Source organism: Necator americanus, chromosome III (genome assembly GCF_031761385.1).
Source record: "Necator americanus strain Aroian chromosome III, whole genome shotgun sequence".
Taxonomy (NCBI): domain Eukaryota; kingdom Metazoa; phylum Nematoda; class Chromadorea; order Rhabditida; family Ancylostomatidae; genus Necator; species Necator americanus.
In genome coordinates this window covers 41180155-41201418 of record NC_087373.1, presented here as the reverse complement: position 1 = coordinate 41201418, position 21264 = coordinate 41180155, and the positions used below count along the sequence as shown (strand labels likewise).

Sequence of the window (21264 nt, the reverse complement as noted above, 5' to 3'; positions counted from 1 at the left end):
TGCCGTGACTGATACAGATTTCTGGCCAACACGAAAACCACGACATTATTCCCAAGGAGAAACTAGTTTGACTATAGTGAGAGGAGCTAAAAGAACAAGAATTTCAAAATGACCGGAACATTTCGTATCCTGAAAACAAAAACGGCAACTACAGACCACACAACAACGCTCATCTTCCTCTCTTCTCATAGCAGACACGAGAATATCGATCAATCCCATCAAGATGCAACTCATTTAAGATACATTTGTTAAATAAATAGCCTGATTTCTTTTCTTCACGGACAAAATATTTCACAATTTCTTACTGTCACCCAGAACGAACATGATAGTGAAAGCACTTTTGAAAGGAAAACAATACAACAAATAATTACAATTACACACAACTATGTAGCTATAATGCTATTTAAATCAAACTCAGCTGACAAATAATTCAGAATCCAAGCTCCTATAGATAAGAGCGCAGACAAGTTTGATGTATTAGGTGAAGTAAAAAGTTCTCAGTGTTCTTTTCGCTTTGTTTCGACGAAGAAATTAAGATAAGCAGGACTAACCTATTTATGTCAAAGATGCGCTTTTTTATAACTTTTATAACTTCCATTTTGATAGCAATTTCATAATTCCGCAATTGAAGAAGTCTTGGTCCTTATTGGCAAAAAAAAAAACTTGGATAAAATGTAGTCGGCGGAAGGGAGGGAAGGTGGGAGCACTCTGACGCGACAGAATCCAACTGCCTTCCTGCTCTTTTTGTGACATTATGGCTTCTCCTTCGACTGCGCTACTACTGTAATAGCGTGTACTGACCTGCACTCAGAGCACGAAAAATTCCATGCAGCACAAGTGAATAGCTGACTCAGTCGGGGCCCTAAAACTTAAGCATCAGTCCTAGAGGATCCACAACGTGTAGGGTGAAGTGTCATTATGCTAATGAAATGGTTTGAGGAGAACGGTTAACGTTCTCTATAGGCGTTTTTGCTCTTTTTGAGCTCCTTGACCTTTTTCGCGCATTAGAGCAGGTCAGTACACACTACTCCAGTAATAGCACAGTGGAAGTACACGCCATAATGACACAAAATACAGTAGGAGCGCAGTTAGATTCTGTCGCGTCAAAGTGTCCCTCCCAGCAACATTTCACCCAAAAATGTGACCACCCCATTATCACAAGCCTCTCTTGAGGCTAGTTTTGAACACCATCAAGAAAATTTTGCAAATGCTTGGAAATTTGATAATCGCTTGCTGCCAGGTCTGGACTACAGAAAAAGTTGCAGTAAAATCATCCATTCAAGCTCTTGGAGCTTCTGAGGGTCGTTAAAAATGTGTGCGAACTGGCATTATCTTGACGGAACTTTCCCATCGGCCAATTCTGGCCGCTTCTGGTCTATCACCTTCGCAATCTAGTCAGTTGTTGGCAGCAGAGGTCAGAGTTGAGTGTTTGGCCCGATGGAAGGAGTTAATAGTGGATGATTCCCTCCAAATCCCACCGAACACAGCAAAATCTTTGTTTGGGACGATTCATTGCGATTAGCCACGACCTTTTCGATTTTTGTTCATGCTTTTCAATGTCACTTTGAAATCGCTATATAGTATGACTCGATGCGATGTTTACATCATCAGATATAGCTCACTATGACATCTAACAAAAACGCTCAGAACTTTTTACTTCAAATAATACTTCTTGGGAAATGAGACTTCCCACTCTCAATGCAGAAGTTTAATTCAAATAATATCGTTCTTTCAAGTATACTGGATTGTGAGATTTGTGGATATTTCTGCAAAGGTGCGAAAACTGAGTGTAGGACTGGACGCGGTTAGTTATGCTCCATCTGGTTATTCGTTGTGGAATGATGCTTTTCAAACTCGAGGGATATGTGGAGTATTTACGAAATAAAATCTGCTTACCAGTATCTAAGCTTTTGCTGTAATCGCTCCCTTTTCGATCAAATCTGGGATTTCTACCGCCAACCACGGACCAAGTCCGAGTGAGAAAGCGTGTGCAATACCGAACTTCGGAACGTTTCTCGCCCACAATGGCTTGAAATGATCTGATAAACAGATTTTCCCACCTCGATACATCTGAACTATCTGCGATTAGAGGAATGATCGAAATAATGGAGCGTGATAAGTGAAGGGAAATGCTAAGCAAGGTTCAGCGCTTGTGACACTTTCGCTAAAACAAAAGCTTGCACAAGGTTTTTTGGCAGAAGTACTCTGATACCTTATGGCTTATTATTATTATCACTATCATTATCACTAAGTACCATTATTACCTAGTCAGTTCGTAATCGACAAATTTCGAAAAGATGAATGAGAACTTCTGCCTTGGACAAACTGCAAACCGCTCCCAGGGAATAAGACAAGTTGCCGATTCTGTGGCATTCACAATGTATGAGAAAAAGCCATTAGAACTTGATGAAATGCTCCACTAGAGATTCGTTTGTGTTCTGCTTACAAGAAGGAAGTAATAAATTAGATAAATTACTTTAGCTGTTTTTCCGTCCAGTTCAGGTAAGGCGATCTCAGGCGCAGTAACAGGGTAAGTAATGGGAATGTCGAACTCCACGTCGAACTCATACCTTCAGGAGATTAATTTCAAATTGGCAACATAAGTAGCAGAAAAAGGATTTACTTCGAAAACGAAATCTCACTTGACCATGTTATGATAGTGCCAACATTTGCCAAACCATTTGGTTCCATCTGCACTTGACTCAAGACGAAACCAATCGGAATCAGACTCTTTGTTGTTTTGTACAAACTTGATAATTGCTTGATACTCTTCCTGAAACATGCAGAAGGCTTGCATTGAAAAGGATTGCAAACAAAAAGGGAAGCCCGCCTTCAACCGCTCGATCCACAAATCCCCATCGCGGGGTCCAGCCTTAGTTCTACACAAAGGAATTGCTTTCAGTCGAGATCTTGCAGCATCGTCCATAGCGCTGCCTGAATGTATGAAGCAGAACTAGGTCAATGATATCTGAAAAAATCGCAAAATCAGATACTTATCAGAGCATTCGGCCAGGAAGGCAGTTCTTAAGAAAATGTCCAATAGTTTAGAAGCGGAGAGATAAATACTGAGAGACACGTCAACTCCAGGAAACTGAAACAAATAGAGAGAGACCAAAACTGATCCGTGGAAAGGACACAGATATAGAGTTGTGAAGTATTGCGTGAGGCTTACGACCGGTTTTGAATCTCACAGACCAGAAATACAAAAAAGGAGCTGGTGAGCACTGCTTTCGTCTTTTTTCTTTGTTGTTTTTTCAAATTTGTTATGATCCTTCAGGGTAGTTCTGAAGATCGCCGGCTTCCTTGTATCAATCGCTATGGCTACGGTTAGTGCAGCACTATTTTGTCATGTAGAGTACAACATCTCCCTAGAAGAACGCTTGAAGTTATAGGACCGATATGAAGACGATGTGTTCGGTCTGGACGATAATCCTGAAGAGGAAGCACCAGAACCCAAGCACGAGGATTCCCTTCTAAAACCTGCTCCGGCGAACAGTACTTTAGTGGAACAGATAGAGAAAACATCAAGTGAAAATGAGGACATCCTTCGAATCCTCGTAGCAAGCGATATTCATGTGGGTTATGGAGAGAACAAACCGAATTTGTGAGCCTTTTCAGTGTTTTTTTTTTCTTCTTCCCTGCAGGGGAATGTTGGAGAGTAGTGATCTCTGTGTGTACGGTGGGAAGCATTGACAGTGGTACAATAAGTTTTGAGTGGTACTTTGCAAAATCGCCAAGCAACAAAATGCTCGCATCCGTTCTTATATATACATATGCATATATATATACATATATACATATATACATATATATATACATACATATATATATATGTATATATATATATATATATATATATATATAACAGGCTTATTCTGTCACGTGTGTGTGTGTGTGTGTTGGTGCGTCGGCACCAGAAGGAAAACCCTATTTTGAGTAATACTTTCAGATTGTGTCAAAATTATATTAGTTTCGAAGGAGTGTTCGAGGCTGAGGTTTGAATATTCTCCATATATAGAACTGACGTATTTAGAAGGAAAACTATGAAATTTTTCGCCTTTTTATTTGATTTGATTAAAAGAGATTCGATCATGGGCAATCCTTTGTCCTTATTTACAATAAAAAAGATGAAGAAAGTTTGTTAGAAGTAAACAAGTCTAATTTCACAAAAAGCGCACTAATATTGATTTTCGTTGATAATATGGGTAGTCTGAACGTCCGGCTTTAGCAGGACGTTCAGACTACCCATACTTCGAGTAATATTTTCAAATTGTGTTTCTATTATGTTGGTATCGAAGGAGTATTTAAAGCTGAGGTTTGAATGATCTCCAAATGTAGAACATTTAGAAAGAATTCTATGAATTTTTGCCTCTAATTTTATACAAAAAAGAAGAAAGTATTGTTAGAAAGGCATCAGTCTGATTTCACAGCAAATGCCGCTACTATTAATTTTCATTGATCAGTAAACGCGACCGAAGCGAAGACCACAGAAGCTCTGATGTCCGGACGCTCAGATTGGTATATATATATATATATATATATATATATATATATATATATATATATATATATATATATATATATATATATATATATAATAGCGGCCCGGGCAAACGGTCTGGATTGAAGCGAGGAAAGGTCCCGCCTCAATCCAGACCGTTTGCCCGGGCCGCTTCGAGCGCAGCTGCGCAGCAATTCGAAATACTGCGACGTGTGTGGATCTCATCTAAATCTACTTAAACGGCTGCGCGGGCGGTCGCGTCGCGGCGCGCCGGCCCGCTGCCACTTTGCCAAATCGGGGGCCCTTCACAAGCGTGAGGACCTTTAGTGTTAAAAGGCACTCGTAGCTATTCGACCTGTGGTATATAGGTGAAAGTGATAACTTCCACCTTCAACGCACCTGTTTCATTGCCTATTATAGGTTTAAATGTCTGCTAGCTAAGGTAAGTTATTTCTAGATATGTATTCTATGTTTCTCACTTAAGTATTTTTTATTTCTTGACATGTGCTAGCATGGAGTTGTTTTTGGCAGGAACGTTAATGATTCGTGGCTTTTACAACCCACGGCTGGCACAATCCTCTCTGTTAACGCGTTCTTTATGTAGTTGAAAATTGGGTTTCTTTTACGAGTTGTAGCCATATGTCCCACACATTTCCAATTATGCTTATCTCTCCCCTTTAGAGATTGCATTCCACCTTACTCTCCTTCTTCGTTGTGGAAATCATTCCATCTCTCTGAATTGCCCAGTATTGCTTTTCAAATAGTCGCTTTCAATTATTTACTAGTCGAAGTCAATTATTTACTAGTACGGTTTTCGGAGAGCATACTGTTCTGCTGGGATAGTGATTTGGAATCGTTCGAAGTAATGATTTCGCGAAACTCATAGTGATTTGTGTGTATTACAACGCTTCGTCAACCTCCATCTACGTCCATATTTCTTTTCATTCCATCTGCTTTGCCTTATACTTTATTTTGGGTATTATGAGAGCTATTGAAAGTCTCTTTATTTCGGAGTTGTGCTATTTAAAGTCGTATCTTTGGCAATTCAATAATTAAAAGCGATTATTTGAAAATCAATTCAGCGCAGTTCAAAGGAGAAATAGAATGATCTCAGCAACGAAGAAGGAGAGTAAGGTGGAATGCAATCTCTAAAGGGGAGAGATAAACATCAGTGGAAATGTGTGGCAATCATTTGGCAACAATTCCTGAAAGAAACCCAATTTCAACTACATAGAAAATGTGTTAACAGATAGGATGTTGCAAGCCGTGAGTTGTAAAAGCCACGAATCATTGACGTCCTTGCCAAAAACAACTCCATGCTAGCACATGTCAAGAAATAAAGACTACTTAAATGAGAGAGAAATCACAACATAGAACATACATATCTAGAAATAACTTACCTTAGCTATTTACCTCAGGTCGAATAGCCACGAGTGCCTTTTAACACTAAAGGCCCTCACGCTTGTGAAGGGCCCCCGACTTGGCAGAAGTGGCAGCGGGCCAGCGCGCCGCGACGCGACCGCCCGCGCAGCCGTTTGAGTAGATTTAGATGGCACCACGCGTGTGTGTACAGAGTAAGCACGGCTCATCTTCGGCAGGGTACGAGGCAGAAGGAGGCATTGTATGTCTAGCAGGAAAAAGTACGCGTAGCAGAAAACGTGTCGTATTTAATCTGTTGAATTCCGTTGAACGTGTTCGACGACTATACTCATTTCTCAATGGATGTGCGGTAATCGGAAATAAAGTTGTGTTGCTACTTTTCTCGTACGGTGAAATAAGTGATAATGAGTGATGAAGTGGTATTTTTCATCCAGAAGTTATGGAGATGAAAACGCTTACGATCTTCCTTTTCTTGTTTGAGAATTTTCCATGCTCAATCAGCTGCTTCCTTCTGGATGTTACTGAATAATTATGTCAAGTTAATAGTAATTTTGAAAACTTTGGTCTTCAATCTTGTTACCTTTTTAGCTCTTACTAGTGTTCTTGCATATTTGCAGATATCTGGATTCTGTTAATACATTCGAAGAGGTACTGAAGATTGCAATGGAGAAGAAAGTTGATATGGTGCTTCTAGGTTAGCTCATTTTTCCTTTTTTCATTTACCCTAGATGATCCTTGCGGTTCCTCTTCTTCTGTATAGGTGGCGACTTATTCCACGAAAATAATCCTTCTCGAGATATGCAGCACCGTGTTATACAACTTCTGCGACAATATTGCCTCAATAATAGAGAGGTAAATCTGTGTATCTGCTTTGTATATCTTGAAACTTGTACCGTTACCTCGTTCTTAAAGGTGGGGTTAGAATTCTTATCGGATGCTTCGGTGAACTTTCAGCATAGCCGTTTTGATAGAGTTAACTACGAGGTGAACCTCTTTTTTTGCAGAGTTCATTTTTAACTGTTCCTCTGTTTTTAAAATGGTCTTAGATTAGGATGCCAACATCAACGTGGGCTTGCCAGTCTTTTCCATACACGGGAACCATGATGACACTGCTGGAAAGGTTTGTATGATGTTTTCTAAATTCGTTAGAATTTTGAAAATAAGCTTTCGATTACTGAGACAGGAATGTAACTTATTTTTATGTAGCGTACTGCTTTATTGTTCCAGGGACTAACCATTCTCGATGTGTTGCATGAAGCTGGATTGATCAACTTGTTTGGAAAGTTCTCAGACATCGACCAATTTGATGTAATTTGAGCATCTTCTAAGTTGTCGATTACCAACTCTATGTCTTTAGGTCAGTCCAATCCTTCTTCGAAAGGGGACTACTCGCATAGCTCTTTTTGGCATTGGTAGTCAGAGAGATGACCGACTTTGTAGAGCATTTGCAGGTTTGAAACTGTACTAATGGATTTTGTTTCGAAGCTGAAGTGAACATATTCAGGGCAAACAATAAGGTTTCTTCGACCACGTGCTGGCTATGACGATTGGTTTAATATCCTCGTGCTGCATCAGAACCGCCCGCGAAGGTTTGTTTTTTATTCATCCCATCTTTTTTTTTGTTGCGAAAATCGTAGCCACTGAACTTTCTCAGTTGATCACCTCATCACATTTCTGTTCACAGATCTACTCATCGATCAACTGGGGCTTATCTTCCTGAACAATATATACCTACGTTTTTCGATCTTGTCCTTTGGGGACACGAGCACGAAAGCAAACCCCGTAAGTCCACTGGCCTCTTTTCTGCGCATAGAGCGTAGGAAGTTTAAAAAAAATGAATTTGAGGTATCTCTCATGTTCAGATTGTCAGTATATAGCGTCCTCGGATGCTATGGGTGATGGTTTCTATATTCTTCAGCCGGGTTCCACTGTAGCGACATCGTTGACGAAGGAAGAAGCACTTCAGAAGCACGTATTTTTGGTCAAGGTAGATTTTCTTTCGCTCTTCATTTTGCTTTCTTAGTCCTTGTTATCATGTCCATCCTCATTTTCTTTGTTCACAAATGAAATTCTCATATTACGCCAATGAAGATTCAAGATATGTAATCTCCTCCTATATATTCTTCGAAAAACCCACTGCGGAATCATAGTTAGACGTTCCTACGTTCCTGTATCAGTCTTCGTTTATTACATCGCGATGGACACACAGTGGACGACGATGGAAGAAAGCTTTTTTCTAGGTCAAGGGACGAAAATTCCAGTGTAAACCAATACCTCTGCAGACCACGCGTCCTATAGTCGTCGATGAGATTATTCTTGACAGTCTTCCAGAAGGCGTTAGACTTCCATTGAACGGCATAAGACCTCGTGGTGGTTTCGTATTGGTGAGCACAATCTTAAACTAAGTGTTCGTCGATAGATTTTTGAGTTGAACTCGTTTGTTCAGGATGAAATGATAGTAAACGAAAAGATAGATGAAATGATTCATAGAGCAGAGAGCTGTCGTGGGCCTCAGCAACCAAAGCTTCCTCTATTGCGTCTGAAAGTAACCTATGCTGGGCCGTGGGCATCAATGGAAGTATGGAATGTTTTCGTATATGAAGTATTCCTTTCCACCCACTCACTTGCAGCCGGTTCACGGTCGCAAATTGGGCGCAAAATTTGAAGATCGTGTAGCGAACGCCGCTGAAATTATTGTAACGCGCAGAGTGAGTTTAACTTGTTGAAAAAGAAGTTGTTTGAAGTAGTTGTTTTCTACGTGATTGCCACCGTACTATGTATCAGGTGACAGACAGGAAAAAAGGAAAAGAAGGACCGAATTTGGAGGAGGATGCATTAAGTACTGTGGATGCTGCTTGTCTAGACCAAGTGGTATGTGAGGTTTCCTTTATATATTCAAAGGTTTTGGATTATTTCCGAACATGAACTTATTAGCTAATTGAGTCCTACAGATCTCGGAGTACTTCGAAAAAGAACCGTGGGAAGAACGCCTGACAGTGTTTACCCATCCGATCATTGGAAAAGCATTGACAGCTTTTGATGAGGATGGCAACGTTACTGCAGCGAAAGCTAACCTAGATTTTAGATCTGCGCTTGAGGTACGCTCGACGTAGTAGTAAGAAAATACATAACCTATTATTTATAAGAGTTTTCGCTCGTTTTTGGCTGAGTGGTTAAAGTGGTGTAGTTTGTGAATAATGTCCTAGGTGATTCACTTTGCAAGTCAGGTTGTGTGTACTAAGCTTGTTACAGTTATCGCTTACGTCTACTAGAAGCTGGAGTTTGAATATTGGAGGGTCCAAATAAGTTCTGACGGAGTTAAAAAAGATGGCGTAATTAACACTAAGTCGCATCGGACCATCTTGTAATCACGTTGATGTTAAGGTGTCATCTTTGCTCTCTAAAAATCAGTATATGTCATTTTACTGAAGTGTACACAATCTGCTTTCTTTCTGCCCAAACCATGTCAACCTTCGTGCCAACAAAACAATTTTCGGGACCCGCGGTTTTTTTTTTGTTTGTTTTAATTTGAAGAAAAGTGCAGTTGATGAGCATGGATTGCTGTGTGAAGCATATGGAGACCATATTCCATCAACAAAAACCCTTGAATCCAGGTTCCGGCGTTTTAAAAGTGGGGATTTTGACACAAGCGATAAAAATGCGAAGGAAGGTCAGTAGTCTTTGAAGACATTGACTTGGGGGCGTTAGTGGACCGAGGTTCATGCCAAACTCGAGAGGAGCTCGCAGAAACCTTGGGACTGACTCAGCAAGAGGTTTCGAACCGTCTTAAAGCCATGGGTATGATGCAAAAACAAGGAAACTGGGTTTCATATGAATTCGAGACGACAAGAGACGTCGAACATCGCTTTTTCATGTAGAGCTCCTAAGGCAAAATGGGAAAGCTTTTTTTGCATTGAATCATGACAAGGGACAAAGATTGATCCACTACAACATCCAAAGCGCGGAAAATCGTGGGGTAATCTCGGTCATGCACCAACTTCAACTACAAAAACCGAATATTCAGGAAGCTAATGCTCTGCGTCTGATGTGATCAGCTCGGGATAATCTCCTACAGCGTCACCAACAACAATTGATGCAACTGGCCCGAGCATTGAAACTCAAACTCCCTCAGTACGCCGAAAGAGATGACAAAGTGATCTTTCAGCACAATAACGCTCAGCCACATGTTGCAAAAATCGTTGAGGAAACTTTGGATGTGGTTCAATGGGATGTTTCACCCCACCCGCCATATTCACCAGATATTGCTCCTTCCGACTACCACTTGCTCGAGTCGACGACCAGTAGCCTGGTCGAGCTACACTTCACTTCTTGCGAAGAAGCCAAAAAAGGGGTCGACTTTTGAGTCGCCTCAAATGATGAAGAATTTTTTTTTTCAACGCGGAATCCGTATGCTGCCTGAAAGATGAAGAAAAGTCCTACCTAACAATGAACAATATTTTGAATAAAACACATGTTTCCTGAATAAAACATCATAGTTACAAAAAACCCCTCAAAACTTACTTGTACCCTCAATACTTTCCCAACTCATCTTCTAATTGTTTTTGTTTTACTTTGAAAATTGATACTTATAGACTGCACGAGATTCAATGAAATCGAAACTAAAGCAGATGCCTGCTCCGGAGATGGAATTTGACGTGAGTTAATGACAAGTTCGATTACTGGATGGGTTACGTTGTGGTCTATTTTTACAGAAGTACGGCAACATAAAATCCGATTGCTTTGAAATGATGATAAGGGGGGATTTAAATATGTTGAAGCGACAAGCATATGGAGTTGAAGAACAGTCTAGGCCAAGCGACGACGAAATTGAGAATGGGTAAGGTCTAAATGGTCATTGCGATACCCAGTACTTTTTGAAAACTGAGTCGGAAGAGCTTCGAATCAATAGTATTTGCGCTGGAATATGGTGACATAGCCGGGCTATCCAACTTCTATCTTTTGCTATCTACAGATTTAGCTAAGCTAAATCTGTATTTCTGCCTTTGCTTTCTATATGTGTCCAACCCGGTTTCTGAAATATGCACATCTTCCTTCATGTGAGAGGTGGATTTTTACTTCTGATTCTTAGCGTTGTTTTCTGCATAGCGCCAACTTAGATATTATATTTTGTCGTTTCCGTTATATGTAGAAGGTAAAATCATGTTGTGTTTCTCTTGAGCATATGTTGGGTTGCTCTTACCGCCTTCTTCTTCTCATTGATTCTTTAGTGACTGTGTAAAGTTTCGTAGAAAGTTTACCTCAGTGATTTCATTCTTCGAACTTTCTTAGCTTTCTGCAGTGCAGACTGCTTGCTTGTATAGCTATCGCCCAAAAAACATTGTGATTAAAAATTAACCACTAGAGAATTTACATAGCATAAGTATAATGTCTTATGCTATGTAAGTCCTCTGGCGAATACATCACTCATGTGTGTGTGTTACTTCCGCGTCATTACGACTCCTATGAAATCATATTATCAATCTCTTCTTATACTTTTATGTACACAGTGTTGTTAAGTTAGTGTTCGTTCACGATTTGTTAAGTTCTTGTTTATTCAGAAAAATTTATAAAAGTCACAAAAATCTGTAGCACATGGAAAGAGAATGCAAAAGGAGAAAAAAAAAACAACAAAAGTGCACACTGCATGTATTTCGCATGGAACAAACGCTAAGATCTAGCGGATACGCAAACCTGTAGTTCGTAAACATGAATTTTTGTATGTAAAGTTGGGCCACCTGTTGGGAGAAAACCGGAACTAGTAATAGTTAAATGATGTGCCTGAACGTTGAGTGAAGATGTTTTAGGAATGAATCTTCCCTTCATAAGCGTGCACCAAAAAAAGGCTGAATAATTAAAGGTAAAGTTCATCCATATTGCACCAACCTCGGAGCTCAGAATAAAGTTCTTTTTAATCGAATTACCTTAAAGGCATCACCCCACGAATCTGGAGTAGTACGGATTTCCGGTGGAGTATTCGTATACGGGGTCGTAGATTATGGAGAGAAGGATGATTCCGTCCACTTCATCCTAATCACCGTAGAAAACAAGAAGGAAGATACGACTTCGAGCGTTCCGGACCACTATTTTCTACAAAGAGTTCGATTGGAGCGCGCCAGCCCTGTGCGGCGCCGCATCTTCCGGGCCGTTTTTACGGCAATTAGGAAGAAATGGACGGAATCACACCCTTCTCCATAATCTACTATCCCGTATACGAATACTCCACCTGAAATCCGTACCACCTCAGATTCGTGGGGTGATGCTTTTAACGAACAGTTCTGGGACAGGGCCAGCTATGGATACTGGCCTAAGAATATCCAAGGAAGAATACACAAGGCCTCAAGTTCCGTGTAATCAGTTCAGATGACTGGGACAGTAACAACTCTTTTTAAATGCTGATGAGGTTAGGTTCTATTGACGTCAATAATTCTTGCAAATGTAATGAGAATCTTTAGGGCGTTACAATGTCATCTCTCGCAATCTAGGCAAATGCGTTGCCCCGCTCATCGAAACCTATAGTACGGAATGACGACTAGTCGTAGTAACTACCGTAAAGCAACAATCTAAAAGAGACATAATTATGGGACACATTTTGGTCAAGGTAATGATATTGATATGAATGCAAAACAACAGATATGAATGAGAAGAGAGTGAAGGTGATATGACGGAATTCCACGTGAAGCTGCCTTGGTACATGATAGGCGTTGCTCGCATCGCACTTTTATGCTGTGCGCAGCATAATGTTGCACCGTAATTACTTGCACAATTTTGGGTGCAACAAGCAATTAGTGATTGCAAAAATGCACTGTGGTCGGGCATTCTGACATTTTCAGGGGAACTCGAGGACGACAGCAATATACGAAGTTTCGTTTTGTATATGCATACTAGGAGCTTAACCTGAGAGGTATGCCAGTAATAAAGCTACAATAAGCTTGGTCGTTCAGCACACTTCGCACCGTATACGTAATGAAGTGGGCAGAATTATACCGTGGCTAGTGATGTATTAGTGAGTTAATTAGCTAAACAAACCTATCGTAGGCAAGAAAGTGAGTAGAAGAATTCATAACAACAGCAAAATAGTAGATAAAAGCTGATGAAACATGCAACAAATCAGTAACGATCAGTTATTATTGTATCACATGTGCTGTGAATGGCACCATGGTAATTATGATCGATCAGTTGAGATCGATTATCAGTCGACAACTAATAAGCATGGGTAAGTGGTGCAAAATGTGAACTGCTTTGCGGCAGTAACACTTGCGGTTGAACAGTGTCAGAGCTGCGTAGCGGTGCTCTCGGTACCTGCAATTACGAGATATCGATTTCTGGATATGGAACAAGACATTGGATCTCAGTGTGTTTCGCGTATACCTTCGACATGTGATCCAATCGATGCTCTAGGGGTTCTCAGCGATCATCTGTTGTCTTTTACTAATGACTTGGCGACGCCACAAAATTCTGCACTTTTCCAAAACTGCATTTTCGCAGAGGCCATTTTACAGTATTTCATGGCTGAACGCAGCGTATCAAGAGATTCTCGATGTTTAGATCTCTCGAGGGCAACAGGGTGTAGATAACGACTATAAGCGATGCTACGTTCAATTTCTCCTAATCGTCCTGACAACGGCATGGGAAACGGCCTTCGCTACTATGAAGTATATTCGCGGCAAAACGACATGAAGCACGGCATGAACTTGCAGGATAGGTCGCGGTGGAGGAATGCGGTTTCCTTGGCAATTTGCCAAATGACGTCACGTCGATCGATATTGGTCGCAATTTTTTGTCTTCATTTTTTTGCTTTCATTTCTGATTTTTTCGTATTTTATGTTCTTTTTTATTACTTTTGTTATAAAAACTATGTTGCATCTGTATTGTTCTTAAGTTATTGCATTGCTTTGCTTTTGAAATCTGGTTCAAAACTGCATTTATTTCTATGTTAATGTTCTTTGTTTTTTCGACTAATCTCCCTACCATACAAACAAAAAAAAGAACATTAACATGGAAATAAATACATGAACAAAAACAATACAATAACTTAAAGACATCACCCCACGAATCTGGAGTAGTTTAAGACGGATACTGCCTATACGGTAGCGTAGATTGTGAGTAACAAGGTGACCCCTTTCATCTCTTTCTGTATCAATGGAAGAGGAAGACCCGGAATGCTGTTTCTTATGACGGCTTCTGTTGCAGTACGTAACGTTTACGACCCACCCCGCCTGCGATTCGTTTTTAGAGAATGGATTTTCATTTTAAGGAACAGCATTCCGGGTCGTCCGTTTACACTGATACAGGGAGGGATAAACGGAATCATCCTCTTCTCGAACAATCTACGACACCCTATAGGCATTACCCAGCTGAAGCGCGTACCGCCCCAGATTCGTGGAGTGATGCCTTCAAGAACAATATAGATGCAATATAGATCTTTATAACAAAAGCAAATACAGCAAACATAACAAAAATACGAAAAAAAAAAACATAGGGTGCGAAAAAATGACGAATGAGAGCAAAAAATGAGGAGAAGCAAAAAAATTGCGGCCAATATCAATTAGGTTGACGTCCAAATTTGGGAAATTGCCAAGCAGATCGCTCGAGAGCCGTCTGCAAGCATAACCGCATTGCTCCAGCGCAACCGCTCTCGTTACTACACCGTGCTTGTATCGTTTTCATGGGTGGGTATCGTTAAGTGCCCGCAACTCCCGCGACCGCTTACCCTAAGGAATGAAAAAAGGAAATGACTGCCAACGAGTATCGTTAATAGCGCTACGCAGCAGTCATCAGCAGACCATTGCGCTGCTTCTGCCTCATGCCTCAGCGTCCCTCATCGCCTGATAGGTGCAAAACATGGCTCCCAGGAGCATGGTATCTCTACTAATGCCTCTGCATGAAGCATCGATCGCTTACGTGTAGAGATACTATAGACCGCTGAGGGGAACCGGAGTGTGTATGAGGGCGGCGCGCTGTAATGTACCTCGTGAGAAGTACATAACGGACGCTGTTTTTCGAAACTATCAGTGGACGTTGAGCGTACCCGTAGTCTACTCTCTGAACTGTATATTGCCCGCGAGAGATTTAGAAATCGAAAATTCCATGATTCACTGCCTTCAGGGGATCCAAAACTAGTCCAAAAGCCTAAAATAGCTCATATTCACATCTTCCTCTTTGTTCATTACCTTCATTCTCGAGGACGTTGTCATGGACATACTAGTTATTAAGGTAACAAAGTCATCTTAAGAACCCGTATCTTGATCATGTTTTGGAGTTTCCTTGAACCTCTATATTTTAATGAGTTCTGTGTTATGATTGTAACGACTCTAACGACATTACCTCATGATTTCATGATATGGTAGTGCGGTAGACGTTCAAATGGGACCAACCTCAGTGACTCGAACTAAATGCGGCGGTAAATTGATATGATGAACTAGACAACATTCAACCAGTTCAACTCCAAGCATATGAAATTCGTCGAAAGCGTATACCTGAATTGACGGAAATCTACGGAAAGAAAATCATGAATCAATAATGTGCGCCCGCTTCTAATAAAGAAGTGAATGAAGTAAAACATTTACAAAAACACGAGAATAAAGGATAAGACTTTCAAGAGCGCATGAAACTTGTCATTACTATCACCACGCACATAAAACCTCCTAGTGTTTAGATGAGAAACTCAAGATGAGTCCAAGCTTCTGGCTCGCAATCGCTGCCTTACTCATTGATGCATTTGAGAGATACCGATTAAGTGTACCTGCTCAACAATTCTCGCCAACTTATTCGGTTGAGCTGTACTGCAGTGATCCTTCAATGCATTGACGATCTTGCTCTGAACATGGTCGGCAGCGGCTTTGCTGTGTAAGTCAAGAAGGTTGTTATCTAAACTCAACAACAATAGAGAATTAATCAAGCAGAGGAAGGCAAACAAACCAAATCTTTGTCAATCCTGCCCACGTTAAAGGCATCACCCCACGAATCTGAGGTGGTACGGATTTCAGGGGGAGTATTCGTATACGGGATAGTAGATTATAGAGAGGAGTGTGATTCCGTCCATTTCTTCCTAATTCCGGTAAAAAACGGCCCGGAAGATGCGGCGCGCGCACAGGACTGGCGCGCTCCAATCGAATTAGTAGAAAATAGTGCGCCGGAATGCTCGAAGCTGTATCTTCCGAGCCGTTCTGTACGGCGATTAGGAAGAAATGAACAGAATCACCCTTCTGTCAATAATCTACGATCCCTTAAACGAATACTCCACCGGGAATTCGCACCACCCCAGATTCGTGGAGTGATACCTTTAAATTACAGAATTAAAATGTGATGAGCAATGGGTTTTGAGTGGATTGTGATACAAGAAAGGAAGCAAACACAATTTGCCGATCACTCACTAGTAGCGAGTTTTACAAATGTATTTTCCATACTTTCGTTCCCAAGAGAAAAACGATTCTTTTATTGTATACTCTTTTCGAATATAACTATATTGTACACTCTTTTCGCTTGTATAATGGAAGCAAGTATGTAAACGGCTGTTTAATAGTAGCTAACAGATCAGGTGATTTGACGCAGAATCCTGACATGAATTCTAACAGCAAATCATCAACATGCCGCTATGATGATGACGCTCTCGTCATTTAACGTTAGCACATCATTCTATGTTAATTGCTGGAGAAAAGGATGACAATACGTAATTTTTCAAATAATGCTTTCGAATCCTCAAAGAACATAGACGTAAAATCAGGTTTGTATATTCTCCAAGTGTAGTACTGACCAGTTTAGAAAGAAAACTATTGAATCTTTCATCAAACCATTTCATCACTTCTTTTAAGTTTCATTGATCCGAGAAAAGGACCGAAGAGAGAACCACAAGAGTTCTGAAGTTCACACTAGTATATAGCAATAGAAATGGGCGGTGTAACCCAGATGGTAATAATTTCCGTTGGGCCTGCACGAGGCTTGAATCCGCCCTAGCGTCAGGTGAGCTTGTCATCCCTTCATCCCATGCGGTCATCCTCACAGGGATGCACGTCATTCTTTATCCTTTGACCAGCCTGGAGGTTCGGCTCACGCCGGACATCGGGCTTTTGGTGTTGCTCTTTCCGCTCGATTTGGTGATCAATAGAAATTAAAACTAATCATTTTCGGTAGAAACTAAATTTCTTCTCCTTTTTTTAAGCATTAATGAAGTGGTGATGAAATGAAATGATGATTCTATAGTCTTCTTCCCAAATGCGTCAGTACTACATTTGGATGGTAATAAGAGAACTTGATTTTACACCTATACTCCTTCGTTATCGCCACAATTTGCAAAAATTATTCGAAGTGTCGGTTTCTCTCCCATTTTCCCCAATAATTACCACAGAATGTTGTGCTAATATGAAATGACGTGAGGTGGACCACATTATCGTAGTGATGAGCATAACGGTCCACATCAGATCGCATAAGCCACTAGGTACTACTTGGGCAGCCATTTGCATGTGTGCCTCCAATTTCTGGAGGAGGGATGTTAGCAACCCGATAAGGAAATCTTGCAGAGGAACAGACATGTGTGGGGAGTGTGTGGGGGTGAAACGCAACATATACAGTTTTCACGGCCATGAACAGTTCACAACGTCCCATTTACACTTTCACAAACTCACTTGGGGTTATTACAGAGTACCACTCTACTTCTTACGCTGTGGGACTACCTCCTCCCCCCATTTTACCTATTTCTGAAGGCTCCGATCCGACAATCTGGGACCCGTCCCACCCCGTTTTACCAATTTCGGCACCTGCGCACCTACTCGACGCTGATGCTATCTTACTGCTTTCTGGAATTTTCTTGCATGCACGGTGCAGAATAAGCCCGCTGTTATATAGCAAGAAAACTAACAGTGCAGTCCTCGTATAATTTCTTTGAAGCAGTGAAGTAATGTACAAAGGACTTCAAAATCCATTTAAATACTATTGTTTTTATTAACCACTAGTTGCAACTTTTCTTCATACGTGAGTTATTCTATTAAATATTTAGAAATATTCGTCGGTACTGTTGGAGTATTGATTCAGTAAAGGCCTTTTTTACGTCTATTTTTCAATCCTCTGAGTTTTTAGACCCAATGACCGTTAACCGTTATCTGCTCCTAGTGTGAAAAGCGTCAAGTCGTTGTGTCGTTAAAGGCAGCGTATCACGTATCAGTATAGAAAGCTAATGAATAGAGTTCGGAATGTAGATTACGAATATGAGCATAGTTCTGCATACGAGCGATTTGATGAAGTAGAACCAACGAAAAGACTTCTGAGCGATCCGGAGCGAGAATGGCGCGTTCTCGCCCATCTCGTAGGAAGAAATACCCTTCTCGTTTTTCAAAGATCAAGGGAAATTGAGCAGAGCCACTCATTCGATCGTAGTCATTCATTCGAAGTCTGTGCCACGAACTTTATGTTTCCATCAGGTTTCCACATTACCTCTATTTTGTGCTGCGCTCTCTTTAAAGGTACTCATTCTCAGTAGATCATAAAAGTATTCATGTGCTTGGCCACTTTTGCTCATTCGAAGCTAGTTGGGAATTTTTTCGGGAAAGAATTAGTTTGTAGAAAACACATATGTACTTACAAATGCGCCTTAACTATCTCGTAATCGAAAAAACCGCGATGCTTTCGTGGGAACGGCGCAGTCAGCGCCATGAATTGAAGAAAACGTTTCTTTCAAACAACGGGTAAGTATGCACAAATAAGAAAGAATCTCTAAAGAATTATCAAGAATACTACACAAAGCCTTTCAAACTAAATACTGACCTGTGTTCCCAGAGAAAAATTGCATAGCTTGGAGGGCACAGTAAGATTGTGGTTCCCAATCGACCACTGTTTTGAAACCTGGCGCTTTTTCGGCCACCCGTCGAAAGAAAGCTAGGAACGGAGGTGGAAGTCCAGCGAGTGGGACCCGTGAGCCGCACTCAAACACTAAGTCGGTGTCGGTCATCCTATAATAAAATACGAAGCTTTCAAACAGAAAATTTCCTGAGATCAATTTTATACTCCACCGATAACAATGTCTGACAGCCATCATTGCGAAGACTGTTCTAGAAAGAAGTTTCGGGATATCTGTTTCGGAAATCTCATCGATGTGTGGCATGCTGGAGACGAACATTTGGACCGAGTGGTACTCTTTTTCCAAAAGGTTCACCACATGTTCTGACGTTATATTAACCTGGAAAATGCTATTTACTCTTCAGAAAAAATGAACACTTGGACCGAAACAACACCGATCAACATTCGGAATCGCACGACACATCCATTGTGTACTTGTTCAGTGTTTCTTTTAGAACTAAATTTTTGGGATGTTATATGGAAAAAGGTAGCGAAGCAGTTTTTCTATTTGAACAGTAGAAAGCATGAAGTTATGCTTGCGAAATGTTTCCGGCACATCTAAAAAGGTTATTCATTTGTCAGAAGTAGGATAAAATAAGGTCTAGAAACGGAGCTAGAAAAACCTTAGTTGAGGAAAAATACTAAGGTTATGCGTATAGCATGTTGACCAGCGCTACGTATGTTATTAAGTAATACCAGTAAAACCATGAACACTGACGAAAACAAGCGAGATCGATAGTTTTTCAATCTATGTTAAATGTCATCTGTCCCAGTTGAATTGGCGAATCACTACGAAAATACGATCAGTTGCATGTCGTAAAACTCCCAGCTGTGATCTGGTGAGGCATCAGTCAATAGCCTTTTAGTGTGTTCACAGTTACTATGCCCCAATTGCTATGTCTTTCGTTAAGTAATTAAAGTAAATTGAAATAAATTGAAGTAAAATAAAGTCAAAACGTTGGGAATTTGCTTGGCAATCGTGTAACTATCTATTTCTTTTCGCAGGTCATTCTTCCATGTTGGGCAACAGACATCACATATACATTACAGATTTGAAATGGCACTGAGAATTATATATTGACTCGATATAACTGGAGCGGGTTAAACATGAAATATTTTAACCAAGCAAAAATAGCGCATCGATGGAACGTTAAAGGCATCACCCCACGAATCTGAGGTGGTGCAGATTTCAGGTGGAGTATTCGTATACGGGATGGGAGACTACGGAGAGGGAGGTGATTCCGTCCATTTCTTCCTAATTGCCGTAAAAAACGGCCCGGAAGATACGGCTTCATTCGTTTTGGCGCACCATTTTGTACAGGAGGTTCGATTGGAGCGCGCCAGTCTTGTGCGGCGCCGCATCTTCCGGGCCGTTTTTTACGGCAATTAGCAAGAAATGGACGGAATCACCTCCACCTCCGTAGTCTCCCATCCCGTATACAAATACTCCACCTGAAATCTGCACCACCTCAGATTCGTGGGGTGATGCCTTTAAAGAAAGGGCTGGCTAGATAAGTTTTCATCATGTTACACAGCTAGTTGGTAGCGTCAAGGGTGTGGAAACAACGGCTTCTTTAAAGGGCAGCATACAACGAATCTGACACGGTGAAGGAATCCAAGGGAAAAGCTAGAAATGGGGTTGTAGATTGCCGGATCCGGGGTGGTTCCGGTCTCTCCCTAATCGTCGTAAAAAAAACGCCGTGGGAATCACTTCACTCCCTATAGGATAGGTTAGAATGCGTCCATATGTACACGCTCCGGTCTACACACCACCCTATTCATCAGTTTCAGTTGAGCAGGCTCATGAGAAGACATTACTGACATTCGACCGCCTGCCTGTGGATGTGTGCACAAGGGTGGTGCGTTGCCACAGAAGTCTTCGTAGAAACGGCATCTTCCAAGCCATTTTTATTACGACGATTACGGAGAGATGAGCGGAATCACCCGCATTCCGCGATCTATTATACAACCGCATCTCTAGCTTATTCTGGGGATTCCCTTGCAACGTCAGATTCGTGGTATGCTGCCTTTAATGGGACTGCTTCTCAATAAGTGCTGAATGGGGCTTACAAAGAAAGCACTCAGGTTTCTGTGATAGCGAAACTAAATCCGCTATCATTTTTATTGCAGGCGTAGTATGCCGAAATATCTCTACAGCTTTAGCTAAAGAAAAAGCTAAGAGAAAAAAGAATTGATTGTAAGGAAATATCGGAAATTACACTTCGATAGAAGATGGATTAAGAAAAACTGACGATGGTAATGAGTGTTTACGCTGTTGAGATAAGACAGATTGGTTTTACTTTGTGAGTTCTTCTTTTTAACTTTTGCTGGCGAAGCAGCAAAACATTGAAAAAAAGGCGGGCAAAAGGTTCAGTTATTAAACATAGAATATGGGTAATAGTAGTTAAGGACAGTCGAAACTTTCTTCCCGACAAATTTGTTGTAGACTTGTACCTGTTCAGAATCCTCTCGCACTGGCACATCCCGAAAGGATTGCAACGGTTTATCATTTTATCATCTTATTCTTTGATAAACAGCCGGACAGTGTCATTATC

At 40.9% G+C, this 21264-nt stretch overlaps 3 protein-coding genes across 8 annotated transcripts in view; 1 reads left to right on the top strand and 2 right to left on the bottom strand.

Moving 5' to 3' along the window:
• Positions 1–45: 45 nt before the first annotated feature.
• RB195_012507 (uncharacterized protein) lies at positions 46–2926 on the bottom strand (the record flags this gene model as incomplete). Of its 2 annotated transcripts, none has more annotated exons than XM_064194398.1 (6): positions 46–86; positions 1897–2070; positions 2310–2364; positions 2477–2570; positions 2643–2773; positions 2831–2926. In XM_064194398.1, the coding sequence occupies 6 exons, from the start codon at positions 2924–2926 to the stop codon at positions 46–48; spliced, it is 591 nt and encodes a 196-aa protein (XP_064051981.1). The 2 variants fall into 2 exon arrangements, with proteins under 2 accessions (XP_064051981.1, XP_064051982.1); XM_064194399.1 differs by lacking the exon at positions 2310–2364 and having other exon boundaries at positions 1897–1926; positions 1998–2070.
• Positions 2927–3317: 391 nt separating this feature from the next.
• RB195_012506 (uncharacterized protein) lies at positions 3318–10812 on the top strand (the record flags this gene model as incomplete). Of its 2 annotated transcripts, XM_064194397.1 has the most annotated exons (19): positions 3318–3326; positions 3393–3604; positions 6499–6575; positions 6642–6733; positions 6794–6865; positions 6933–7001; positions 7109–7189; positions 7239–7332; positions 7386–7470; positions 7566–7663; positions 7744–7868; positions 8122–8265; positions 8328–8459; positions 8512–8589; positions 8666–8752; positions 8833–8979; positions 10474–10536; positions 10594–10718; positions 10791–10812. In XM_064194397.1, 19 exons carry the CDS (start codon positions 3318–3320, stop codon positions 10810–10812), a joined length of 1812 nt encoding a protein of 603 aa, XP_064051980.1. The 2 variants fall into 2 exon arrangements, with proteins under 2 accessions (XP_064051980.1, XP_013303496.1); XM_013448042.2 differs by lacking the exon at positions 10791–10812 and having other exon boundaries at positions 10594–10722.
• Positions 10813–13081: 2269 nt separating this feature from the next.
• RB195_012505 (uncharacterized protein) overlaps positions 13082–21264 on the bottom strand; it is a gene marked incomplete at both ends in the record, with an annotated part of 54418 nt that continues 46235 nt past the window's right edge. For all 4 annotated transcript variants that reach the window (XM_064194394.1, XM_064194395.1, XM_064194396.1 and 1 more), the window contains 5 exons: positions 13082–13180; positions 15256–15357; positions 15624–15748; positions 18638–18822; positions 18883–19049. In XM_064194394.1, coding sequence (XP_064051976.1) covers positions 13082–13180; positions 15256–15357; positions 15624–15748; positions 18638–18822; positions 18883–19049 — 678 coding nt within the window. The remainder of the gene's footprint in view (positions 13181–15255; positions 15358–15623; positions 15749–18637; positions 18823–18882; positions 19050–21264) is intronic.